Source organism: Sphaeramia orbicularis, chromosome 8, assembly GCF_902148855.1.
Source record: "Sphaeramia orbicularis chromosome 8, fSphaOr1.1, whole genome shotgun sequence".
In the NCBI taxonomy this organism is placed as follows: Eukaryota; Metazoa; Chordata; class Actinopteri; order Kurtiformes; family Apogonidae; genus Sphaeramia; species Sphaeramia orbicularis.
This window is the reverse complement of record NC_043964.1, coordinates 17,636,953-17,664,084: the sequence shown is the minus strand read 5'-3', so window position 1 is coordinate 17,664,084 and position 27,132 is coordinate 17,636,953. Positions and strand designations below refer to the sequence as shown.

Sequence of the window (27,132 nt, the reverse complement as noted above, 5' to 3'; positions counted from 1 at the left end):
GAACAGAGGCTTGAGTGAAAAGAATAATATGAGCATTTTAACAGCAGAGTGTGTCTGCTCGGAGTGTCATTTCTAATCTGTGCAGGAGGGTTGAAGCTTTGGATACTGTCCACCCATCATCCTCCTGGTAGGTTTATCGTCCTGCATCTGCCCTATTTGCATGCTGATACTGTTGTTCGTGAGGGTTAGAAACATTTCAAGGATTTTTAAAACATTTGGCAACACACATTTACACATACCTAGCAGTTGGCATTTTCTTTGTAATCACTCAGGCTGCAGAAATGTTGTCGCCTCAGGAGGTATTTTCTAAAGTTTGGTTGTTAATCTTCAAGCAGAGAAGATTCTATGTCGCTGAGTCTTATTTTAGCTCTGGTTGCTTATTTATAAAGATGCAAAACATGGTGATGTAATGCTCTGTAATGTGTCTGTGTCATAATTTTTTATTCTAGCACAGAGTCTCATTTACACTGCTTCTTCAATGCCTTCTGTATTCTCTAATTTCATTATGTTTTGACACCGGGAATTGTGTTTGTACTCTGACATCCATCATTCTGACCTCATCCAAAAGTCTGCAAATTCCACAATCTGTCATGATGTCCAGTGAATGCTTTTATTACCTCCTCATGAAGCTACTACAGGTCGATCCTTGTTTTCTTTTATACCCCCTGAGACTGTTGCACATCTTCAGCGCTAGCCGAGGAGTCTTACACCTCATATCCTACTGCAGCTGGAAATTCAATAGTAGGAAGAAAGGGTGGAAGCAGCCACACATGAAATAAGCTGCTAAAGTCAGACATGAACTAAAGGATGTGAGGAAAATTCTTCTGCAGTATCAGTCAGAGTTGATATAATCCCCTGTCTTTTAAAGGTTAATAAGTGTACATTCCCATCATCATTACATTAAATGTCCTTCACAGTAGTCGCCGCTGACAGTCATCAGATGGTATATTCCTTTCATTTTCATTCTAGGTCACATTTTTGATTATGCAGATATACGGGAAGCAGGACAGTTTAATACTCAAAAGGTTGATTAAAGTTTAAATGCTGTTGAATAATTTAATTTGTAATAAGCCTTCACTGCTGCTGTTGCCTGAGGATGATTTACAATAATGACTCATTTGTGGATCTACTTATTCCCTACGATTCAGCTGCTTCAGCATTATGGAAATGTCAGCATTGTCCACTGATTTCGTCACTTTTTGGGAAACAGCCCAAATCCAACCTAATCTGGTTATCTTCAAGTCATTTAGCTGTGTGTCAGGGGTTTTTAGTGCTGCAGTATCATGACAGCTCCACAAATTTCATCAGTGTTCACATTCGTCTTAGATGTCCAACATCATATTAATCACTCTTCATGTCTTTCATTGAAAACGCCTGTCTGTTCATGTTAACACTGAGAATTACCAACCTTTATTTATGCATCTTCACTTCAGTTCAGATCACTGACTGCTTTTAGCTTTGGGGTGATTTCATCAACATGTCATTTTGCTTCTTTTTTTTTTTTGGCTTAAAAACTGATAGCCTGGGGTTGCTCTTTGTTGTCAACTGTGTGTATGAACTGTTTCACAAAATCTATTTCATGGTAGAAAATTATACAAATAGCCTTTCACTCTGTGGCATTAATCATTTAGATTTCTTGATCCAGGATAAAATGTCTTCATTTCTAAAACACCTAACTCTATTTTACAACTAACACTTTTGTCAATATTGCTAAAGAAAGTAGATAGTTGAGGCCAGTGATTGAAGAGGAGCTTTGAAATTAAGCAATGAGACTTCAAAAATCTGTGGGATTAATTAAAAATAGGGATGTAACGATACTCAACTCACGATTCGATATGGTTTCCGGCACTGGGTTAACGACACGATTTTGTCACTTTTTAACAAAATGAGCTTGCAGACAAATTATGACTGAAAAGAAAAAAGATTCCTTTAACTATTTTTCAGACAAAAAACACATTCTGAGGTAGGGTGTAACTGCAAAACGCAAACTATACAATGAAAGCCTATTAAAAAACATACATATATATAATTACATATATAAAAACTATAACATATATTTCCTCTTATCTTTAACAAATTAAAGAAAATCCTCTTTTATTTCTCTGAGGTAGGCTAAACTGTGCAAAGACTGATTCAGTCTTTGACGCCTGACGTCACACTCGCACAAAACTACTGCATTCTGGGTAGTTGTCACCATTTTGAAGAGTAAAGTGATAAACAAAGCCACACGTGAGAGGATCGGATTATGAGAGTTAAGGTTTGTTTCTTGTGTGATATAATAAAACACTGACTTGTTATTTTGGATCATATCTCTCCATGTGAAACATACATTTCAAAATGCTTTAGAATGAATGTGGGACGAGAAACAGAACATCATCACCGTTTACAGCAGGGGTCTCAACTCATTTTCTTTCAGGGCCACATTCAGCCCAATTTGATCTGTAGTGGGCCGAACAAGTCAAATAATAGAATAATAAGCTAGAAATAATGACAACTCCAAATTGTTGTCTTTGTTTTAGTGCAAAAAAAAAAAACAATTAAATTATGGAAATACTTACTTTTAGAAACTATCCCCCCAAAAAGTGAATAACCTGAAAAACTCAAATTTAAATTAAAAAACTTTTAAGAAATTTAGTGCAATTTTAACAGTATTATGCCTCAACTTATTATTTCTACATGTGCATTATGGATCGGATCTACAAAGACACTAAACACTTAGTAACAGGCAGAAAAATTGATAAAATTGTGCTTAATTTTCTTTAGACATTTCAGGTTGTTTATATTTGTTCAGGTTATTCACATTTTATTGTTACGGGATAGTTTGTAAATGTAAATACTTCCATAACTTAAGGTTATATTTTGCACAAAAACAAAGAAAAAAAATGTAAGTTTGTCTTATTCATAAGCATAATATAAGACTATTTTTCTCACATCAAAGCAAGAAGAAAATATGGCGTCATTTTTTGTAGGTTATTATGCTATTAGTATTTTGCTGTAGCTCATATTGGTCTGTATGTGGAACCTGAACTAAAATGAGTTCCTGAGGAATTTTGCACTTTACTAATTCATCCCAGGGGCCAGATAGGAACCTTTGGCGTCCGCATGTTTGAGACCCCTGGTTTACAGGAAGATACACTAATTAGGTTTTCTTACCTTTGGTGTGACGACTATGTTTGCAAACTTCTCCAGTTGAAACGAGTAAAGATCGTAAAGATCCTTCACCCAGCCATTGGAGAAGTGTCCATGAGCCTCAAGAGATTTGGAAGTTTAAGTTTATAGAAGCCAACTTAGCAAAATACCGGTCCCTGGCATTGTTGCTAAGTTTCTCTTGATACGGCATCCATTTGTTCTTCTTTTTCCTCTCCATTTTTATATCTCCTTACTTCTCTTCTCCATTGATAAATGTTTGTTGTTGTTCGCTACCCATTAAAATGGCGCCGGGGGCGTGTCTGTGACGTCGGTGTCAAAGATCTGACAGAGGCGTACGACGTTAAACACATAGTGACGTATGACGTTGAACAAGTGAAATCAAAAGTAGATCCCGCCCTCTGCTGTTTACAAAGGGTATCGCGATTCATTTTTCATCTCAGCCGATTTTAATTGTCACACATTTGTATCGATTTTTAATTGTCTCGTGATGCATTGTTACATTCCTAATTAACCCTCTGTTATCCTGTCCAGCAAAGGCCCTTACTAAGCACCAAGTGTGCCAAAAAGGCACACTTGTGAATAATGTCAAAAATGTTCATACAGTTTGTTTTTAATTCTTTTAAACTTGTTTTCTGTTTCATCAGAGTGAGCCGAAAATAAAAAATACCAAATACTCAATAATTGTCATATTTTTAACCCTTTAAATGCCATGTTTTAATGTAAACAAACCATTTTTTTGGATGCAAAAAAACACAAAAAATTATTTTTTTTCAATATACAACATAAAAAGTGGATCACATATTATTTGATTTTTGCAGCCTGGCATATGTCAATGATTAACAGCAACTTTGGTTAATTTGCATTATTATTTTTGGCGCTAGATCAAATGTTCAAAAATACTAGCATCTGTCACCAAATGTGCCAAAAATGCACACCTATAAATCAAACTATTAAATATTATATATTGATTTATTTTTCTGCTCTAATTTTTTGATTTTATTTTTGTAAATCAAGGTCAGCCCTAATCATACATATCAAATGGAAGAAATGGTGTCTTTTAGGCACACTTGGGAGACAGATGCTAGTCTTGTAATTTTCTTTTGTTGACAATGTGCAAATTTTAGTTGGTGGCCAGAATTTTAAAGGTTATACAAAAATGAACAACTTTTGAATTCTAACCTTATTTAAATTGTGAAAAATAATATTACGTTTTTTAAAATGAAGTGCAAAGTGTGCCTAAAAGGCACACCCAGATACCGGAGGGTTAAAAAAGATGACAGAAATTCACCTTTTCGTTGAGTCAGCCTTGTGTGGTGTCATAAAAAAGCCACATGAAAATATTATGCCGTTCACTGGTTTTATACAAATAACTGTCCAATTAAGAAATGATAGCTACATAGCTACAGTCAGTAAAAATAGATTTTATTATTTATTTACTTATTTGCACATAGTAAAAAAGCAGAAAAAAACAACAACATTCAAACAAGTAAAAATATTGTGCAGGAGAGGTTAGAAGCCAAAAAAGGCTTATATGAATACCTCCCCAGAAATGAACAATACGCAAGAAAAAAAGAAAAAAGAATTAAAAATGCAATATAACTGAATTTTTAAACTAAAGTAAAAACAATAAAAATGTAAGTCACATTACAAATCATCAAATACAAATCAAATGATATACAGCCTTACATTTTTTCATGAATTAAAGTCCTTTTCAGATGCTTTTTAAACAATGATAAAGTAGATGTTGATTGAAGTTCCGGTCGTAGATTATTCCACAGATTTGGTCCACGATATTTCAAAGAATACTGAATGACAGAGGTTCGGCAGTACGGAAGATAAAATTTGCTTGAATATCGTGTAGAATAGTTGTGAATAACAGAAGACAACATAAAGAAATTCTGAAAAAACTTTGGGAAGAATATGAGTTAAGTGAACATATTTGTACATGAAGACACAGGTCTGGTAAACGTTCACATCAAAAACTGAGAGAAGTTTGAATTTTTTTAAAAAGAGGAGTCGATGAATCGAGTCTCTTAGAAAAGCTGATCATTCTTAAAAATTTCTTTTGAATTAGGATAATCTTATTGAGATATGTGGGACTGGTTGCCGCCCAAACAGTATTGCAATAAATAATGTAAGGATAAATTAAGCAATAATAAAAAGTCAAGAAACAGGAATGATTTATCAATGAATGGACTCTGTTCAAAATGTCAGTTGACTTCATGATTTTTTTACAGACAAGATCAATATGGGATTTCCAACTCAATTTTTCATTCACAATAACACCTAAAAATTTAATGTAAGAACCCTGGGTTATTTCAAACTTATCTATGAATATTTTGTTGTTTTCCTTGTTATACTTCTTATTTTTGTTACGAAACATAATAAAAACAGATTGTTTCTATGGGTTTTCAGGAATCAGCCTGTGCAGCAGATTAAAACGCCTTACCTTACTGTGGTCATATATGCAAATGGATTCCACTCGACAAGAAATAAACGGTTTGCATAATGTTATATAATTACAGCCTTATCATTTATGTAAATTCTTGACTTACAGCCAAACTGAATAATTCTCCTGTCATTTACATGATGACATCTAAATAGTGATGTTGGCTATAATTTAGTTAGGGGGTCAAATGAGTGGCCATTTTTGTCAAAAAAAAAGAAAAAAAAGTAAGAAATGCATAGAACTGTGTTGAAATAATGCTAATACTTTTGTGCACAGACTACTGATATTATTTGACAGTGGAAGCTATATTTTCAGAAATATTGGATTTTGAATAGCACGTGTATGTGAAAACTTTTGCTGGTGGACGGACGTGACATTACCCATGATGATCTGGTCAGTACCAGTACTTTATTAGTAATAAACTTATAGACTTACTATTGCTAATTCTCCTCTTATTCATAAATGTTAGTATTGTGGATCTAAAACAATAACAGCTGACACAAAAACACAAAATGTGGCAGTGGACGGATGTGACATGGTTGTTACGGATCCCATCATACAGATGCTCGGCAGCCATGTCACCGTTTCCACAAATGATCCCTGTGCAAAAACTAGGATCAGAATTATTTATTGTATAGTTTATCATCATACTAAAGAGTAAATAACAATATAGAATTGTTATTTCTTTATAAAAATGCTTATTATTAGAAAACTGTTGATTTAAAAAGTGAGGTGTGACATTCTTAATGTATGTATTGGCGTAACATAAGCAGGATGGATCAGCACCATACTCCATATTGAACCTGTAAAAATAAAACACGTGATATGTAGGATAGAATCTTGTAAGAAAAATTGGGGAATCTAAAAGAATAGAATATTTGTTTTTCAGGTAAATTCAGTTCAAATATAACTTGGCCATTTGTGACATGAAAATATAGCATTAATTGTGATGAAATTGGACATTTTTGAGCTGAAAACATAGTTCATATGACCATCAACATGTTGCAACAGAACTGAAATCCTGTAAATTTGCATAACTTGCATTTACCAACACAAAGTTCCTTTGGGGATTCACTTCTATTAATTTCTTAAACTCAAAGACATAAATAAGATCTCTAAGCAAATTTTAGCTGATATGAAAAAAATGACCAAATCTTAACACCTATTCCCATGATTCACTGTATGACGTAGTATTAACATGGACCAGAAGAAATGAGCAGCTCAGTTTGCATTTTGACAGACAGATGTGGGTTAATTTAGTATTCGGAGGTAAAGTGCCTCAACAAGTGTGCATCTCTTCACCATGAATCATAAGTGTTACCATCAAGAGCAACTGTATCCCAATTTCATGCCACTCATCATCGAACAACATCCCAAATTCCCCCCTGGATACGGAGCATGGCAAGTACCCTGTCATTATCAAAACGTCACAGGCTTTGACGGGGCATCATTACTGATTTAATGTGTGTTGTGTGCTGAAAACAGTCACCACATTTTTTTTTTTTTTTTCCCAAGATTCTAGAGGAAAGAGTAGCTGAATTACAGGCTGTAAGTGGCTCAATCCACTTACCTGAAAACCTCCACGTTCATTTTGGAAAGCCAACAAAATCACAGCAGTGTATTAGCTGGCAAAATGACAGGAAAGCATCATCCGTCTCTGGAGGGAACACATTCTATCTGTGTGACTCTAATAGCAAATCACTGTAAAAGAACAAAAATAGCAGGGCGAGTGTGTGTTATGTGTTGTGACTTCATAACACCTTCACGTGCACCTGAGGCTCTGTTTTATTGCTTTATCACTTACAATCCAAGGCGGATATATATTCCCAGCGCACATCTGACAAAATGTCACAACCCAGACTAATTAGATGAAGAAATCTTGAGAGGCATGTGGGCTTGACAACAGTCTCATTATGTGCTGAAGGTGCATTAAAGCCTGTCCTTTGTCAATGTGTTAACATTGTCCAAGGGTGCAAACACTTTGTATTCACTGGAAATGAATAGAAATGGTTGAATAAAAGGAGCTGCATGTTATTTTTTTGGACACCTGTGCTCTCTTTCATCATTCCAGACCTGCAGAAATGTCTGACTTTGAGGATTTCATCAAGCCAGAGGGGCAGGCAAATGTATCTGAAAGCTACCAGCTGAACCCCACCAGCGTGATAGTGTCTGTGGTCTTCTCGCTTATATTCCTGCTGGGCACCATCGGCAACAGCCTGGTGTTGGCGGTGCTGCTGAGGAGCGGCCAGGTCGGATACAACACAACCAATCTGTTCATACTCAACCTGAGCGTGGCCGACTTCTTCTTCATCATTTTCTGCGTCCCTTTCCAAGCCACCATCTACTCTCTGGAGGGATGGGTGTTTGGATCGTTCATGTGCAAAGTGGTCCACTTCTTCATCAACCTAACGATGTACGCCAGCAGCTTCACACTGGCCGCCGTCTCTGTTGACAGGTACAGAAATGTGTTTAACTGGATTTGACTATTCACTAAAATAACCCAGTAATTGTTTTTTTCCCCACCCATGTGTGAAGTATATTTAAATATAAGCTGGAACAAATTAGATTTTCTGCTCTTCAATTAGAAAACAGGCTTCAGGGCTTGAACAATAATGAAAGAAAAAATAATGAATAATTAAATAATAGTAAGGGCTTGAAATCTACAAAGCCTTTTGGGAAATAAAGGACCTGTTTTTTTTTGTTTGTTTTTTCTTTTTTCTATCTACATCAACTTAATCTAGTCCTCCTCAGACTAACCAGAACAACCTAAACCTTCCTGACACACTAGTAGGATGGCAACATGATGGTATCCATGGCACTGACAGGAAAGGGGTGTGGCCAGCAGTGGCTCATCTGCATGTAAATCAACAGGCACTGAAATAGGTGTAAACAGACATGGTCGAATTAATCATCTGGGAGATATTTTGTTCTAAAAGTTAACATTTTGGAGATCATTAAAGGTACATTAAAGAGACTTTCGTGACCAGTTTTTCATCAAATCTGTAAAACCTCAGTCATATCCTCAGTATCATGAATCTGTAAGTCTTTCTATGATCATGTCGTGAAAAAATTTACTGCCACAGGTGGGAGATGTCTTTGGTCCCTTTTGGAAGTCTTCCACTCTATATTTCAGAAAAACTTGTATCTTTATAGCTTCGTCTAGCTCCGTTGAATAAATGCACACAGAGTTAAGGCAAAAGTCAGAGATCAAGCAGAATTCGAGCCACATGAAGTGTTTATTCTTACAAAAAAAACACAAACACTGAGTTGACATCTGCAGAAGCAACTGACTTTTTTGCCCCGGGAGACCATTTTTATATTATCAGAAGTAGATTGGGTTTAGCTACAAACATACCCATTTTTTTTATCATATTTTGAACATTAATCTACTCACGTTGGAAACCCCCCTTTTTAGCTTGTCTCCGATAGGGTACGGTTTTCTTGGTGTCTTTCAGGATTGGTCAGAGACTATACATATGCAGTTAATTCTTAGAACTAATTTATCATATATTAATATCAAACTTTTTCCCAGAAAATATAAATTATTTCCCAGAATGTCCAAAATTTCCACTCATGTGTACTTCTCTTGTACACCACATTTGCCAAAACTTTCCATGAGCTCACATACTCTTTCTTCCCGCCCCATTTCGTAACTTTCCACAATTTCACATGTTCTTTCGATGGCTTCACGTGTTTGTTTTTTTCGAAGGACTCCCAGGAAGAAAGTCAGCTACTCTGGTACAGTCCACACATTACACCAAGAATAACTTCAGGCATGCAAATGAATATAGGTTGAAAACTTTTTGAACACAGGTTAAATACTTTTGAATACAAATTGAATACTTTTGATTAAAATACTGATTTTTTGACACCATAATTACTCACCTGAATCTCTTGCATTACGGTGAACAATTTCGAAGTGCCATCCACCATAAACAAACCATGTGTTTACAAACCCACCCAGGACGTCACTCGGGCATCTTCAGAATTTTGTCGCAACGTGCATTGTGGGAAATGGAGGTTTGCACAGCCATCTGACAGCAGCAGCGCGAACATATGGAATTATATGGATGAAACAAACACGCGGAAACAGCTGGAGGAATATGCATAGAAGGAAGGGAGTTCCTGTCGTTTCCAATCATGTCTGTTCCAGCTGCCACTGCTAGGTGGCTGCACGAGCCTTCGCTTCCCACAATGCATGTCGCGACAAAATTCCGAAGATGCCCGAGTGACCTCCCAGCTCGTTTGTAAACACATGGACTGTTCATGGTGGATGGCAATAACGAAATTGTTCACCGTAATGCAAGAGATTCAGGTGAGTAATCACAGAAAGACTTACAGATTCATGATGTTCGGGATATGACTGAGGTTTTATATTTTTGATGAAAAATTGGTCACGAAAGTCTCCAGCACCTTTAAATTGTCAAAACTGGGTAAAATAATAATGACAACATTACCTTCTTTTAAAATATTTACTACTGCCATATATACCTTTATAATCTTGTATCTCATTTTTTCCTTTACAATTTCCACTGACACCATAAGTTTATGTTCTACACACACCATGTTTTCAGGACTCAGTATAATAGATTTAATATTTTATTTTCCTTATTTTCATCCAAGTAAAGGAATGCCCTTTGATTTTAGCTTCATTCAAGTTGACTTAATCCACAAAGCCTCGCATCACAAATAACACATTTGCTTCAAGATGTTTTGGCAAACACAATCTTTAATCTTTAAATACTTTGATGATACACTGTTTTTAAGGTACAAGGCTGGAGAAGCCTTATTATGCTATCTACAAAGAATGAAAAAGGGAGAATTAATAAAAGATTTGATAACTCAATGGGATAACTGGACGAGTTAAGACGTTCAGCAGCATGCTTCGGTAAATAGAGTAATAAAATAGAACGTGAATGCAAAGCACTGTGATTAAATGTTTTTATTTGAAGGAACAATATCAATGTGAGGAGGGACTGTTAGAAACTAGCATTGATAGTACTTGAAGAACAAAGCCTTTTTAATGGGTTTTTGTGCTATCAGAGTCTTTCCAGTGAATGACTGTAAATGAGAATCACATCACTGCCTCCTGCTTTTATCTGGTTTAAGTGATTTATACATGTATGAAACGACACATCCCACCTCTCTGTTCTTATATAATCCATTAGTTTAACAAGGTGCACTAGTAATAAATGTTCTCTCTGATGCTAAGACAAAAAAAAAACTGTCTGAGAACATTAGAAGTCCCCTAGAGGTGCACTAATGCACCTGAATTAGTCAGCTTCCAGAGACTCGGGATCTATAATTGAATGTCTTAGGAACAGATCTTTGTCCCCGCCTGAAAATTATACCTCTTACCATGTGAGCTGTAACAAATCATTACTGTGGTTTGGCGACATCAGCTCAGTCGATATGGACGGAATGAGTGCAGCCAACACCCTCCACTAACAATGGATGTGTTTACACTTTTAGATGTACAGGAGTTTAGTCACTGTCTCATTTTGGGAGAAAATGTGGTGATTCAGCAGTGTTTTATGGGTTATTTACTTGGCAGAAGTTTACCAAAACAACTGTAAGGCTCAGAAGTTACGGTAATTTATGCTGAAGAAATGTAAGGTTGAATAGTGAAGTAAATTCATATTACAGGGAATAAGTTAATTCAGTGGTTTTCAACCTCAGGGTCGCCTGGAAATCAAATGGGGTCGCCTGAAATTTCTAGTAATTGATAAAAATAAAAATTTACCAATAAAAAATATATGATTAGTTGAGAGAGACAATCACAATATATAACAGACATGACAAACTGTGAAGCTGAAACTGAAGCACTGTGGTACTGTTTATCTGTCAAATGTTCGTTGTGGTCAGTTTCAGATGCTGCAGCTCTTTCAGAATTCCTAGTTTGAGTTCTTGTTTGTTCAGTATTAATTGTCAGCCTTGTAAATCCAAGCTGGACTGACTGTACATATCCTGACCAAGGAAAATAAAATTCTCACTTTGTGCAGTAATCTACACCTGGCTTTTCTACCTCCATCCATAATAATATACATTATATAGACTAAATGTCCTCTAAAATTAATGGGTTTTTTTGCAACATAGTATAGCAAACTATTAAATGATCAAAAGCAAATTAATTTTAGCAACAAAAAAAAAGTCTCAGTTTTGAATGTTTGGGGTCGCCAGAAATCTGTGATGTTAAATGGGGTCACCAGCCTAAAAAGGTTGGGAACCACTGATCTATACTGTCTATGTCTATGAACTTGTATCCTTTAAAGTCTATGAATTAGTATGTCAGATGTTTTGTCATGTATTTTTGTGTTACTCCTGTCACAATATTGGTCTAGCACTAAAAAAAAAAAAAAAAAGAGTGTGAGGGAGTTTTTAAAATGCAAATTAATGTCAATTTTCCTAAATGTCAGTTTTTTGAGGGCAAACATCATATAATCCAAAGCAGAAATGACTAAAATGAATCTTCAAAGCGTTAAATAAATACCGGTGCAGCGGATGTACAGTATTAGCACAGGTGGAACATTAATATTTCACATCATCTATGTCATCTAAAACTACCGTTCATTTTCAACATAGTATAGGAAACTATTACATGATCAAAAACAAATTAATTTTAGCAGAAAAAATGTCTCCATTTTGAATATCTGGGGTCGCCAGAAATTTGTGAGGTTATAATGGGGTCACGACCAAAAAAAGGTTGGGAACCACTGAGTTAATTTGGGTATTTGTTAAAAATATATTGACAGTGTTTACCCAATTAAGTATTTACATTTATGTTTGCAGAATCATTATTTCCATATTTACACATTTAAATATTCTCCTTTGTAGTATACAAGCAGCTGAGATAATCTGTTGAATCTGCCTTTGTAAATTACTTACATGTACCAATCCAAGTACTGCTAGCTCCTGATTGGTTAGTTCAGTCATGTGAGGATATGTGTCAGAAAATGTTTAAAAAGTAAAGCATCGTTTAAGAAGAAATCCATCTCCGTCCTGCTGTCTCATTTTAGAAAGAATAAACCATTAATCACCAATGAACCCTCACGTTACACAACCACAGAATAAAAAGCAAAACATCTTCTCAAGAAATCAACAGATCTGAAAATTGGTTGAGTTGTCTATACTCACTAAAAATAATTAGAAATGATTGAAATTTGCAGAAAGAAATTCCAATGTTTAGAAGAACTTTGACACAGACGCCTTTAACGGCTCAGTGTGTAATATGTAGTGACATCTAGTGATAGCATTGCAGATTGCAGAGCGGCCTCAAGAAACAACCTAATTACCTCCGCCAAGTGGTATTGGGATCGCTTTGCTTTGTGTGTTTGCGTGCGTGTTTGTTTGTTAGCAAGATAACTCAAAAAGTTATGGATGGATTTTCATGAAATTTTCAGGAAATGTTGATACTGGCACAAGGAAGAAATTATTAAATTTTGGTGGTGATCGGGGGGGGGGGGGGGTACAGATCTGTCTTGGCGGAGGTCTGCGCTCTCCGAGTGCTTTTCTTGTTACAGCCTGTTTTCTACCACTTTACCTGGAATTTTTGAAAAACCTTAGTGCATTTATACCATAATTTCCTACATAGAAAAGTTTTCTTGATAAAAGTTCCTAGAAGAGGAGTAGGACTTTTCAGATTACCAAGAATTCTTGAGGGGCGGGGCCTGGGGTGTCATTAAGGGGGGGTAAACATGACTAATTCATGGGGCCCAGCATTTGTAGGGGGCCCATAGAGCAGTGGAGGGGGCACAGTGGATACTGGTTAGAAGTTGTGAAAATTTCGTGTAAAAAAATGTACAAAATAATACTGTGGAAAAAAATAAGCAAAACATTTACATGAAATAAAGTAAAAGAATAAAATAAGCAATGTGTAATTCCATTGTGTAATAGAGGAATAGAAGTCGGGAGTCGGACGTTGAAAGCATGTTAAGTTTCAGTTTTGTTTCATGTGCCCCCCCCAGTCCAACTGATTGAAAGGATAGTAAATTTTATGAAGGGTCCACAAGGTTTACCTTTCATTGGGCCCACATTGGGTAGTGGCGCCCCTGTACTGACAAATGCTAATTGGTGGAACACACTTGTAGCATTTGCAGCATATGCTAAAAAGGATATACGGCAAATATGCTAAAAAAATAAAATAAAATAAAATTATAATAATAATAATAATACATTGGTTTTATATAACACTTTTCTAGGTATTCAAAGATGCTTAATGGCGCAAAACACCCAAATACACTCAAAACACTCAAATACCGAAGTAAATAAATTTGTGGTCTGAAAGGTCCTGGAACTCTGGTGGAAAAGGGGCTTATGTTTTGTTCATTCTGGGCTTTTTAGTAATAGGGCAGTAGGAGATGATAATACATTTTCCATTTTCTGCTATTAATGCAAAAAAAAAAAAAAAAGAAGATCACCTCCATTGCCATCTTTTTTACATTGGCACTGAATATTAAAACATTACATCAACTAGATGGGAGGCAAGAGTGAAAATGAAGTGTTTTTTTGTTTGTTTGTTTGCTTTTATTGTCCCCTCACAAGGAATAACTGTCCTACAACAATAACAAACATGACGATGGAAGAAATTTGTAATCATGTACATGTTGAGGCCAGTGACTGTATTTTTCTTGTTTCTTTGTAAGACCCTGGTGGTCTTTCAACTAGTGGCTACACTAACACTTTCTGGCAGTAGTGCTCTGTAGAGGGACACAAAACACAAAAATGAAGTAAGAGCACAAAAATATCCTCAGGTTTTTTTTGTTTGGTTTTTTTTTTCCAGAAAAGTGTAATGTTTGGACTTGTACTCCTCTCTCCTAGCTCTCGCTCAGCTGCTTCTTTAGATTAACTATTCTGCAGCTCATACATTCTACATTTGTGCTAAATTAAGATGTAGCAAACAAATAAGCAAATGGTCAAATACAACCTGTTTCTTTTAACTTTATAATACTGTCCTATGATTACTTGGCTCTCACATGTTGCTTTTATCTTTAAGCCTTTAGAAGATGTGCAGAAATATGGGTGACACAAATGCAAATCTCATCTTGACTTATCTGTTTTAACCAGTTCAAGAGAAAGTAAATAAAGAAACAATTTATGTCAATACACAGCGGAGTATGAAGTGAAGTGATGTATGTCTGTAAATGGACTAAGAGCTTAAACAGTCTGTGTTCTTCTGCAGGAAAAACACTGACTATAGAAAAAGGCATCAATAACTGTTGGAATTCAATAAATCAATGCAGCCACTGATTGGCTGCCTTATTTAATAAAGACGTTATGGCAACAAGAATACAGGCTCTGCTGTTATAGAGAGTGTAGACCAGAAATGAGACATCAGACTCAACAACCACAAATACTGCCAAATAGGTCAAATTTACCCACCTACCATTTCCAGTCTATAAAATGTCTTAGATTGTCTGTCATTGAATTATATCATTCTCTTCATATACAAACGTAACATGAGTTTCTTTAAACATCACCTATGTTACTGTGTAGCTTTATAACCACACAACACCAATCACTTTGCATGAACATCTATAAAAATTTGTCAAAATTGGACTGAAACTGAAATTTGAAAGTACCTATTAGAAGAAAATATTTGTACATTCAGTCTCATGACAAAGTTTTCAGATAAAACATTAAAGTAAATGCTATTACCTAAAAAAAATAAATGAAAAAAAAAAAAAAATCCATAAAAGAGCAAAAATGAAAATCAGTGTATTCATACAATGTGATTAATTTTCTAATGTGTTGACCCTTGGGGAACCACTGGTTCTAGATGTGATAGTTTTTAAACTGGGGAGAGCTGACTTTTGGGAAAACATTTTAGTCTATATTTTAAGTACTGACATAAAAATTGTTTGGGAAATCATTCTTTAAAATTTAAACAACAATTAATATATTAATACCAATATCTAGCGAATGAAGTTAGTGAATGCATCATTCCTGTATTTAACTTCATTTCCCATCATGCAGCGTGGTACTGTGCTTCCCATCAACTGTCATGGGCATAGCAACGTGATTATAAGGCTACTGTATTCCAAAATTACTAATATCTCCCAAAATATTGATCCTACCAATTCGCTGTTTTTGCCAGTCTCTTCCTTGACCAAAAATACATAAGTTTGTAAAACTACAGCTGTCAGCTCTGTCCTGATTTTGTGTGATGCCCAAGACACACACACAAACAGAGTCAACTTTTCTTTTATAATAATAGCGGCATTGTACCCGTGGTGCTATTGTATGATAGCGCCCTCCCGTGGTGCAACAGCAGCATTGCACTCATACGCCCTCCTGTGCTGCAACATTGGGACACACGCATCGGACAAACGCGCCAGACACAGAAAAGTTCAATATAGTAGGATAGATTACTAGATTTCTAAACTGGTTTTATATGGTCTGTAAGTAGCTACACAATTTTAGTCAAAAAGTCAAAAACTGCTGGGCTTAAGTATTCTATATTCAGCATAATATACATAGTTATTCACAGTTAAAAAAAAACAGTGCTGCGTAAATTTTACCCACTGGCAGTTCTATTGTAAATCCTGAAGCATAAATCATGCCTAATGCCGGAAGTTGTTAAAAAAAAAAGAGAGAGAGAATTAACCCATAAAAACTCACTGTCTTTTGTGGCAGTTCCCAAATGATCTTTTCTCTATATTTTTAACCTTTCTTCAGTGATTTATCACCATTTACCCTAATATTATGCTCTGTATTTTGCATTTTTAAGTGAACATCAGGTATTGTCCAATATTTGATTCACGGATCATGTAGATGTTCATTAAAGCTCAGAGTAAATCCAAAGGTTAATATATCAGAAACAGAGAAAACTGAAGAAAGAGTATCTTTTTCTGTACAAATCGAGCAGTAACTAAACATAAACTCAGTGTGTCCATCCTCTGTCATTGATCCAACTCCATGGGTTTTACTGGGGAATCAGTGTTGTTGAAGATGACAGTGTTTCCACGGTAACTACGGCGCCTCTGAACATCCAAATGGGTCATATCTGATGACCATGAAAAGATGACAAACTGCATATTACACCAATTACTTACATGTATTGATAGGATTAATGGATCAACAGATATTACATAGTTTATATCAGTAAATCATTTTGGTCGCGAATGGATGTTTGGGTCTTTATGGGTTAAAAAAAAAAATCTGTTCTGAGCTGTTGTTGAAAAATGATTCCATGACCCACTTTTTTCTGTAGATATAAACAGCTCATTGTAATGCACCAAAAGCGAACTATACATCCTATATATTACAGGAAACATAAATAGATATTCCATTCCTTTAATTAGATCCTCCAAAACTGGTGGAAATCATACATGAAGGACATTTAATCTGACAAATCTAAAAAATAAAGCAACATTATAAGTAATCACATATCAGCATCACAAACATTGCTTAAGACCAGGGGTGTCAAACATGCGGCCTGGGGGCCAAATGCGGCCCACCAAAGGTTCCAATGCGGCCCGTGGGAGGAATTTGCAAAGTACAAAAATTCTACAGTCAAGGCTATGGAACTCATTTTAGTTCCGGTTCCACATACAGACCAATATGATCTACAGTCAAATAATAGCGAAAAAACTACAAAAAAATAATGATTCCATATTTTCTTCTCGATTTGATGTGGGAAAAAAAAAAACCATCATGTCTATAAATAATGACAACTTCAAATTTTTCTTTGTTTTAGAGCAAAAAATATAAAATTATGAAAATATTCACATTTACAAACTATCCTGTAACAATAAAATGTGAATAATCTGAGCAAAAATGAACAACCTGAAACGTCTGAAGAAAATTAAGCACAATTTTAACAATTTTCTGCCTGTTCCTCAGTGTTTAGTGTCTTTGTAGATCCGATCCATAATGCACATGTAGAAATGATAAGTTGAGGCATAAAATTATTAAAATTGCACTTATTTTTCTTTAGAAATGTCAGTTTTTTTCAGGTGATTCACATCTTTTTTGTTTGGATAGTTTACAAAAGTAAGTATTTTCATAATTTAATTAGGTTTTTTTTGCACTAAAACAAAGACAAAAATTTGGAGTCGTCATTATTTACTGGTTATTATGCTATTATTTTACTGGTCCGGTCCACTGGAGATCAAATTGGGCTGAATGTGGCCCCTGAAAGGAAATGAGTTTGAGACCCCTGGTTAAGACAGAAAGCAGAGGAAGCTGCATTTGGATATATCTAAACTTCATGGTCTTTCTTGGAATCCAATTATCGTTGGATGTCCAATCCTGTCAAACATTAACAGACTGTCTCCTACTTCATGTATCAGACAATCTCAGCTACAGAGTGACATAAGAGTACTTGGACTTGTCTGAACATCTAGGCTTCCACAAGTGACAAGTATATATGAGATACCTGGTTTTTCACTTTCACATTGAAACCCCGAGTGGCTTTGGCCCCATTTCATGAGCATTTCAAAGACCAGTTAGCCTTTTTTGCTGTGTTTCTGGAGAGCTATGGCTGAAGTGGCTGTAAATGACAGTTGGGAAAGACATGGATTTGAAGCTTTAGCCACAGGAAAAGAAGCTCAGATGCAACCCCTGGATGTTCTCCATCTCTTTATATCCAAGGAGGCAGCGTGGAGAATATGACAAACATGTTCAAGACTAATGGTGAGACAGTACTTTTAATATAAAGCAGAGAGGTGTCAGATTTTCTACACAAAAACATCCGCTGGTGTTGTATGGCTTTGGGGGGGGGGGGGGCTTTTACCACTTGGAAACATCAAAAACACAGAACAAGAAACAGATCCATTAAATTCATCAAACTGTCCTCGTGACGCATGCAGGACCCGGTGCTATTTTAAAGCCATTAAAGCCTCTTTTTTGTGAGAATATTTTAGGAATGTTTTTTAGTCAGAAATACAAATGGCTCTGACTGTGAATGCTTTTAATTGTAGAAATGCAAGCGGCCCCTTGGTCAGTGCACAGGGCTTGTTCCTTTAATCTGACTGTAGATGATTGAATTATTCATGAAGTTCAACACAAATCAAATCAATCATGCTTTCAATAAAGAAAAATAATTTTAAAAGCAATTCCAGACTCTGTGGCCTCTCTCATCAGTGTGCAGGACAGGGCGTATTTTAGCAAAATAAAGACTTTAATTAAATTTTTTCAACCAGGTGTAGAATTTAAAGTGTAGTGTAACCATATTAATAACAACTGTGGCACACAAACCAACAGAGCTGCATTTTTTGTATCTCATATAGGTGCTTTATTGTATTACTTGAGTCAATGCATTAGCTCCTAATTGCTCTGTGTAGGCCGCAAATCATAGTCAAATGTGTACAGTTTAACTATAGCTTTGGCTGGCTAAAAGCCTTGGCAAAATACAATGTAGTAGGGATGTCAGCAAATCATATTTTTATGAAATAAATGTGCATAACTGAAGTGCATGCAAATTATGTGCAATCAATGACACATAAGTGATTGAATGCATGAATGTGTTAAATGTGAGTAAAACCCAGAAAGACCCAAACATCCACTCACAACCCAAATCATTTACTGATATTAAAAGTTAAATTACTGTTGATCCACTAATCTTGTCAATACATGTAAATTATTGGCAAGTTTGTCATCTTTTCATGGTCATCAGATATGACCCATTTGGACGTTCAGAGGCTCCATAGTGAACATGGAAACACCGTCATCTTCTACAACATTGAATCACCAGTAAAAACCATGGAGTTTGAGGACTGACAGTGAATGGATACACTTGTTTTTATGTTTAGTTAATGATATACTTAGATGAAAAAGTCACTTTTTCTTAGTTTTTTTTCTTGTTTTGGATATAAAAGCTTTCAACTTTAATTAGAGCTATGATGAACATCTGCAAAATCCATAAATTAAATACAGGAAAATACCTGATTTTCACTTAAATACAGAGCATAATAGTAGAATAAATGTTCACAAATCACTTAATAACCCCTAACCCTAACCCCTAACTCTACCCTAACCCCTAACCCTAACCCTACGCCAAACCCCTAACCCTAAGCCTAACCCCTAACCCTAAGCCTAACCCCTAACCCTATCCCTAACCTAACCTAACCTAACCCTAACCCCTAACTCTACCCTAACCCCTAACTCTACCCTAACCCCTAACCCTAACAGCCTAACCCTAAACCTAAACCTAACCCTAAACCTAACCCCTAATCCTAACCCTAACCCCTAACCCTAAACCCTAACCCTACCGTAACCCTAACCCTACCCTAACCCTCTAACCCTAACCCTACCCTACCCCTAACCCCAACCCTAACGCTAACCCTACCCTAACGCTAACCCTACCCTAACCCTCTAACCCTACCCTAACCCTAACCCCAACCCTAACGCTAACCCTACCCTAACCCTAACCCCTAACCCTAACCCTACCCTAACCCCTAACCCTACCCCTACCCTAACCCTCTAACCCTAACCCTACCCTAACCCCAACCCTACCCTAACCCTAACCCCTAACCCCAACCCTAACCCTACCCTAACCCTCTAACCCTCTAACCCTCTAACCCTAACCCTACCCTAACCCTAACCCCAACCCTAACGCTAACCCTACCCTAACCCTAACCCTACCCTAACCCTAACCCCTAACCCTACCCTAACCCCTAACCCTACCCCTACCCTAACCCTCTAACCCTAACCCTAACCCTTACCCCCTAACCCCCAACCTTCTAACCCTAACCTTCTAACCCTAACCTTACATAGAAGAAAAACTCATGTGGGAACTGCCACAAAAGGAATACTGGGTCTTTATGGGTTAATGTAACACCAAAGTATCAAAAAGGGTGTTTAGTGTTGGTGAGGCAAGAGACCCAGGTAGGCCAAAGGAGCAGGATATGAAAGGTCTTGGCTCCGCCCCCTTCTTAGATAGGAGGTAGAAATCCCAGACATGTGGTCAACTACCTGTAAAGGGGAAAAGGGGGAAAAACTGGAGACCATGCAGACAAAATCAATAACAACCCTTCAACACTGTTAATTCAGGCTATAGTTCATCAAAGTATAAACAGAAAAAATGTTGAAATAATCAAATTTATTTATATAGCGGCACATCATAACAAAAGTTATTTCATGACACTTTACATTTGGAGCTGGTCTAAAACAGACTCTTGAGCCAAATAGTAAAATTTCCAGCAATATTTTAAGCTACAGTCAGAATATGTATGACGTTAACACAGGCCACAGTAATTGACATTTATAATTATGCATTTGGCAGATGCTTTTTTCCGACTTACAAGAGTAAGGTTAATAATTAAGCTTTCCCTCTTTCTCTATTTTATTTGTAAAGCACTTTAAAACAACCACAGTAGACCAAAGTGCTGTACAGAAGAATAACTAAAAACCCAAATAAAAGAATAAAATACAAGAATAGATTAAGGACATAAAACAGCTGTACAAATAAAAACGGTTCATTTATTACTCAACCAAGTGAAAAGAATTGCATGAGGAAACATTTTGTTCTTCATAAAGAGAGGAGTTTTGAGATAGACATGACAAATAGACTTGGAATCAGAAAAAAGCTTCATTTCAGTCTCTGTTGGAAAAAGACAATGAGACTCCACCAAGATCCACTGAAGAGGCGGAAAACACACTTCAAACCAAGTCACTGTGACCTAATAATAATAATCTAAAAAGCTGTAGAGTTTGAAATGAAACTCCTGAGTTCATCTATGTTCATGTTGTATCTAGGGGTGTTAGAAAATATCAGTTCTGCAATGTATTGCCATATTTCATTTCACAAAAATGTATCAGTAATAAAAAGTACTGTATCGGTATGTTTAGGTATTTATTCAAATGCAGATATGTTAATATTTATTATTATTTAACACTGTTTTATTAAATAATGGTAATTTGAAGCATCCTAAAAGCACTTTGTACTGTCTGAGAGAGGCAGATGTTTGTTCCTTTGTTGGGATTGCACAAAAATAGGGATGTAATGATTACCTGTAAAATTCCCAACAGTTAGTATTACCATTTAAATTCTAATTATCATGATAACTGTGTTTGATTACCACACTTTAACTCAAACTTGATATGCGAAATGGTCAAACAATGGCCATAATGTGCCATCTTTAATGCACCTTTATATGTTTGATGTTTACATGTTAATATTTGAATGTTTCTGCAACAGAAAGTAAATTGTGCCTATTATTTTATTAGTTTTTTTTTTAGTTTTGTTTTTTTCAAAATACAACTTGGTTAAATTATTTCAGTGTGTGTATAAGTACTTTCAACTATACACTGTAAAAAAAAAAAAATCTGTAATTTAACAGAATTTTCACAGTTTATTTTACAGATTTTCCCTGTATTTTTAAGTTACAGGAAAAATATCAATGAAATGACAAAAATAGACTGTGATTTTACATGTCAAATGTAAAATAACTTGAAAAAACTGTGACTGTGAATAGCCATAAAATTTCCATTTTTTAAAAGAATGTTTTCTTTTTTCACAGAAAAATACAGTTAAAATACATTTGCAAACGTATCATAATTTCAAAAATATTTCTTTTCTATTCATGAGACTAAACTGTTAATTTAAAGTTTAATACTGTAAAAAAAATAAAATAAAATAAAACGAGATAAAATTACTGACAATTAACCATAAAAAAAGTATTTGTTCTGTAAGTTTAACAAGACTTGTTTGTTAATTGACAAATATTTTGTGTAATTACAGGAGGTTTCACTACAAAAATGTTGAATAAATGTATTTTTGTGAATGTATAACATGTATAAGCACTGATAAACTGTCCAAATACAGTTTTTATCAGTGGATTGTACAACTTAGTCTCATTAAAAATTATTTCTATATATATTTATAGGTAATTTGATTGTTTTAATACATGAAAATATTCTTTATTAAACATTAAAAAGTCAAAAAAAATTGCAAAATCTCATGTAAAGTTAGTGCAAAAAAACTGTATTTTAATTATGGGAAATTACCATATTTTTTATGAGATGGTTATTTTCCATTATTTTCCAGTATTTTTCAGCACCCCTGCTGCCAGAATAATACCATTTTTTTACAGTTTTTTTGTTTTTTTACAGTGTATCACGATAATAATGATAACCGTGATAATTTTGGTCACAATAACCGTGATATGAAATTTTCATATCATTACATCCCTACACAAAAATAATGTTATGATGTTAGTTATGAACTAATAGAATATTAACATTTGAGCAGGATCTTAATCTGTCATGTCTGTAAAACATAATTTAAGTTTTAACACAGGAAAATATTGTAATATAGCATTAGATCCTGTTGTGAGCAAATAAAAATGTGTTTAGTATTTGTGCATATTTCTGGTGTAATTCAATTCTTCCAGGAAATAATCATTTTAAAAAAAGAAACAAACAAAAAAATTGCGTTTTTAACAGTATCATGATATATTGTGATACATCGCATCATGATCCTAGTATTGTTATTTGTGTCATATCGCTTGATTCGTGCCGATTCACACAGTGTAAAAAAAATCCTATTGTTTTTACAGAAAAAAAACTGGCAACTGTGGTTTCCAGAAAAATACTGTAAAAAACACATCCAACTGTAAACATATTTACGGAGTAACATGTAGATTTAACATTTTAAACATGTAGATTTAACATTTTAAACATGCAGATTTAATTTACTGGATTTAAATGGTAAATGGACTGCACTTATTTAGCACATTTTCTCCACCTTCATGGTGTCCAAAGCACTTTCCAAAACCATTAAATCCAACTGGGAGCAATTTAGGGTTCAGTGTTTTCCATGGACAATTTTGGCACATGGACAGTCAGAGCCAAGATTCGAACCACCAACCCTTTGGTTATTGGATGAGCCGCTCTACCAACTCTACCAACCCATTAGTTTACAAGTTTAAAATGTTACATTGTTAAATGTTTACTTTTTTATAACTTTTCTATACATATTAAAAAAAGCAAATAGGCCGTTATTTCAACATTACGGTCTTGCAATTTAAACGCCACCACATTGTGTTTCAATTCACAGTTTTATTTTCTAAAAACAATAGAAATACATACAGGGTGGGGAAGCAAAATTTACAATATTTTGAGGCAGGGATTGAAAGACAGTGTATGACCAATTAGTTTATTGAAAGTCATGAGAATTTATTTGCCACAAGAAAATTGACATAATAGAAAATGTTTTTATTCTATGTGTCCTCCTTCTTTCTCAATAACTGCCTTCACAAGCTTCCTAAAACTTGCGCAAGTGTTCCTCAAATATTCGGGTGACAACTTCTCCCATTCTTCTTTAATAGTATCTTCCAGACTTTCTCGTTATAGTTTTGCTCATAGTCATTCTCTTCTTTACATTTTAAACAGTCTTTATGGACACTCCAACTATTTTTGAAATCTCCTTTGGTGTGACGAGTGCATTCAGCAAATCACACACTCTTTGACGTTTGCTTTCCTGATTACTCATATGGGCAAAAGTTTCTGAAAAGGTATGGATAATAGTGTTAGGTATGATTATGACATCAATATATGTTTGGTTTCAAAACAATTGACGTAGTGCCTGCTGAGAAAAAACAACTAAATGTTCATTGTAAATTTTGCTTCCCCACCCTGTAATTTCTACATACAAATCTGGTTTTGTTCACATACTCTCCCTGGAAGAACTACAGCTATATTTGATTTAATCGTTAACACAAAAATCTTTTCAAATAAACAACTTTGCATTGTATTGTCACTTACAGTTTTTTTTATGTAGCAATTTTACAACTTTTTGGTGTTAATTCTACAGTTATTTTTTTACAGTGCACCCCTAGTTGAATCAGTCCTCACAGTCCTTTCAGACACAGATTTCCTCATGTGCTCTTACTTTGACATGTATTTTTGCTTTTATCAATTTGCAACATCGAAATGATATGTTTACAGATCATTCCATGCTAAATGTCTTGAGGAAATAAATAAAAGATGATCTATTGGAGAGTAAAGCCTCCATATATGTGAAGTTCATGCTGTATATACTATTGTGCTATGGGAGCTTGTTTACTGACATTAGCCATATCCATTACTTGGCAAATGTCAGTTGCAGTTATTTATATCCATAACAACCATATTACCTTGAGACTCACTTCTATGCCAAGGGTCTCTCAGTGCCTCTCTACATCATGGCTACATCAGCAGATACTATTACTTTACTTTTCTGGCTCTTTACATTCAGTTCCTCATTACATTCAAGGAAGATTATCTGTTATTTTCATTTTGTATTATAGGGCACCACCACAACATCACATCTAACTCCCACCTACATGGAAGGGGCAGTGATATATATATACATATACAGAAACACAGACAAATACAGCCACTGGGTGTATAGACGAATGCACATCACAGCAACATGAAAGACATGACAAGATGAAACACACAATAGTCGTATATTTAATGAGATGTCTAGGAGCGAGAGAACTAATAATGACATGGTTGATGTGAGGGTCAGCTTTTCTTGAACATCTTGCGACTTCTTCTACTTCTACTTGGGAAAAGAATATGTGTATTTTAGCAACTCTCTGTTTTCAAGCTTATGCAAGAACTGCCGCATTGATTTTTATGAAACTTATCAGAAGTGTAGGGTATTATATTTGGGTGCTTCTACGAAATTGGGTTCATTTTGGTACCAGCTTTTTAGACCCAATAATAAAATACAAATTTAGACTTTTTTTGATTTATTTTTTTTATCGAAAATATATTGGTAGACAGAACAGAGAAATTTTGAACAAACATCAAGATGTCAAAAGGAAAAAGTATCTAAATAAATTAATTAAAATAATGCAAAGACTTAGGAACACAAAGAAGAATAGACAAATCATAATAATAAAAACTTAAAATATACAGATCTAAGAAAAATAAATAAAAACATCAGAGAGTAAGTTCAGTTCATTTTAAACAAATTTAGACATACCCCCCGCCCCCCAAGGATGTGTCTAATGATGACCTCAGATAAATGCAAAAAAAAATTATACTCTTGCTCTGAGCCATCCCAAAATTGATGCAATTTTAATCAAATATTGGGGCCAAAAATAGGACCAAAATTGGGACATAAAAAGCTACCTAGGTGTCAGTGCATTTGATCTGGAAAACATGACTTGAAATCGTCTTATAGTATAGTGCTATAAATAAAGACACTCTGTTAAATTTGATGATCCTAGTGGTTTTACCAGACATGCAGGTTTTTTCATGAATCTCAGTCTCATTCCAGATTCCGTATATAACCCATCGTGTCCACTTGTGTTACATGCGGAACCTGTCCATTTCAATGCATATAAATCGCGAATGATTTTGCAACTGCAATCATTTTTGTGAAACACTCTGCCTTGCATAATTAGTTCGATTTCCAAAATGTACTCGTGGGAGACTAAAAAGATATTCCAAAAAATTGTAGCGTGTAATTTTCGTGTCCTTTTGATTGTGTTACATGCAGATTTTTGCATAAAAGATAACATAAAACAATATAAAAATGTGTTTTATCTGAAAAATACTTTCTCTTTTATCTCAGTAAGTATTTATTTTTAAAACAGACCCAAAGTGCTTCCAAACTCACTTCACAGCATTAGTCTACATCTGGTTTGAATTTTTAGCCTCCATGTCCTGTTTTTGGGACCAGTTCCATAGAAGCACCCATTCAGGAGCAGATCCATGAATATGTTGATTTGCATAAGAATAATGTAGTTTTCTCTTTTCTTTTTCAGATATCTGGCCATTCGCTACCCGCTTCGATCCAGAGAGCTAAGAACCCCTTGTAATGCGGTGGTTGCCATGGTGATCATCTGGGGTCTTTCCCTAGTCTTCGCAGGCCCTTACCTCAGCTACTATGACCTGATTGATTACGCCAACAGTACTGTGTGTATCCCCGGCTGGGAGGAGGAGAACCGCAAAGTGCTGGACACATGCACCTTCATGTTCGGCTACGTGATCCCCGTGCTGATTGTGAGCCTGTCGTACACTCGGACCATTAAGTACCTGTGGACAGCCGTCGACCCTCTGGACGGCATGTCGGAATCTAAGAGGGCCAAGCGCAAAGTCACCAAAATGATCATCATCGTCACTGTGCTTTTCTGCATATGCTGGCTGCCGTACCATGTTGTAATCTTGTGCTACCTGTATGGAGATTTCCCATTCAATCAAACCACCTACGCCTTCAGGCTGCTCTCTCACTGCATGGCCTACGCCAACTCCTGCGTCAACCCCATCGTCTACGCACTCGTGTCCAAGCACTTTCGTAAAGGTTTCAAGAAAGTGTTCAGCTGCATCCTGAGCAAAAATGGAAGAAATAAGGTTCATGTGGTGCACGTAGCCAACACAGTGCCTGGTTTTGAAGCAGCCTCTACCGAGGTTTCGCAGATGAATGAAGAGAATATACGACAGAATGAATGTGAGATGATTAACAGGCCCATCCCCGAGCCAAGAGAAGCCACCGTGACACTGAATTTGCCCTTTCAACGGCAGACTTGACATGTAATTCAGCTTCTCTGACAGGAACAGTACAGATTGCCTTGTGTAAAAGACTGTGCAGTTAATAT

At 35.6% G+C, this 27,132-nt stretch overlaps 1 protein-coding gene across 1 annotated transcript; it reads left to right on the top strand.

The window, feature by feature from the left end:
* On the top strand, positions 1-27,132 carry galr2b (galanin receptor 2b). The gene is made up of 3 exons (XM_030141718.1): positions 1-127; positions 7,671-8,054; positions 26,302-27,132. Exons 2-3 carry the CDS (start codon positions 7,681-7,683, stop codon positions 27,062-27,064), a joined length of 1,137 nt encoding a protein of 378 aa, XP_029997578.1. The 5' UTR covers positions 1-127; positions 7,671-7,680; the 3' UTR covers positions 27,065-27,132.

Bases quoted from the DNA above. Each gene is read 5' to 3' on its own strand.
- galr2b (XM_030141718.1), top strand. From the start codon at position 7,681: ATGTCTGACTTTGAGGATTTCATCAAGCCAGAGGGGCAGGCAAATGTA. The intron at 8,055-26,301 runs GTACAGAAATGT...TTTCTTTTTCAG, and splicing joins GCCGCCGTCTCTGTTGACAG to ATATCTGGCCATTCGCTACC.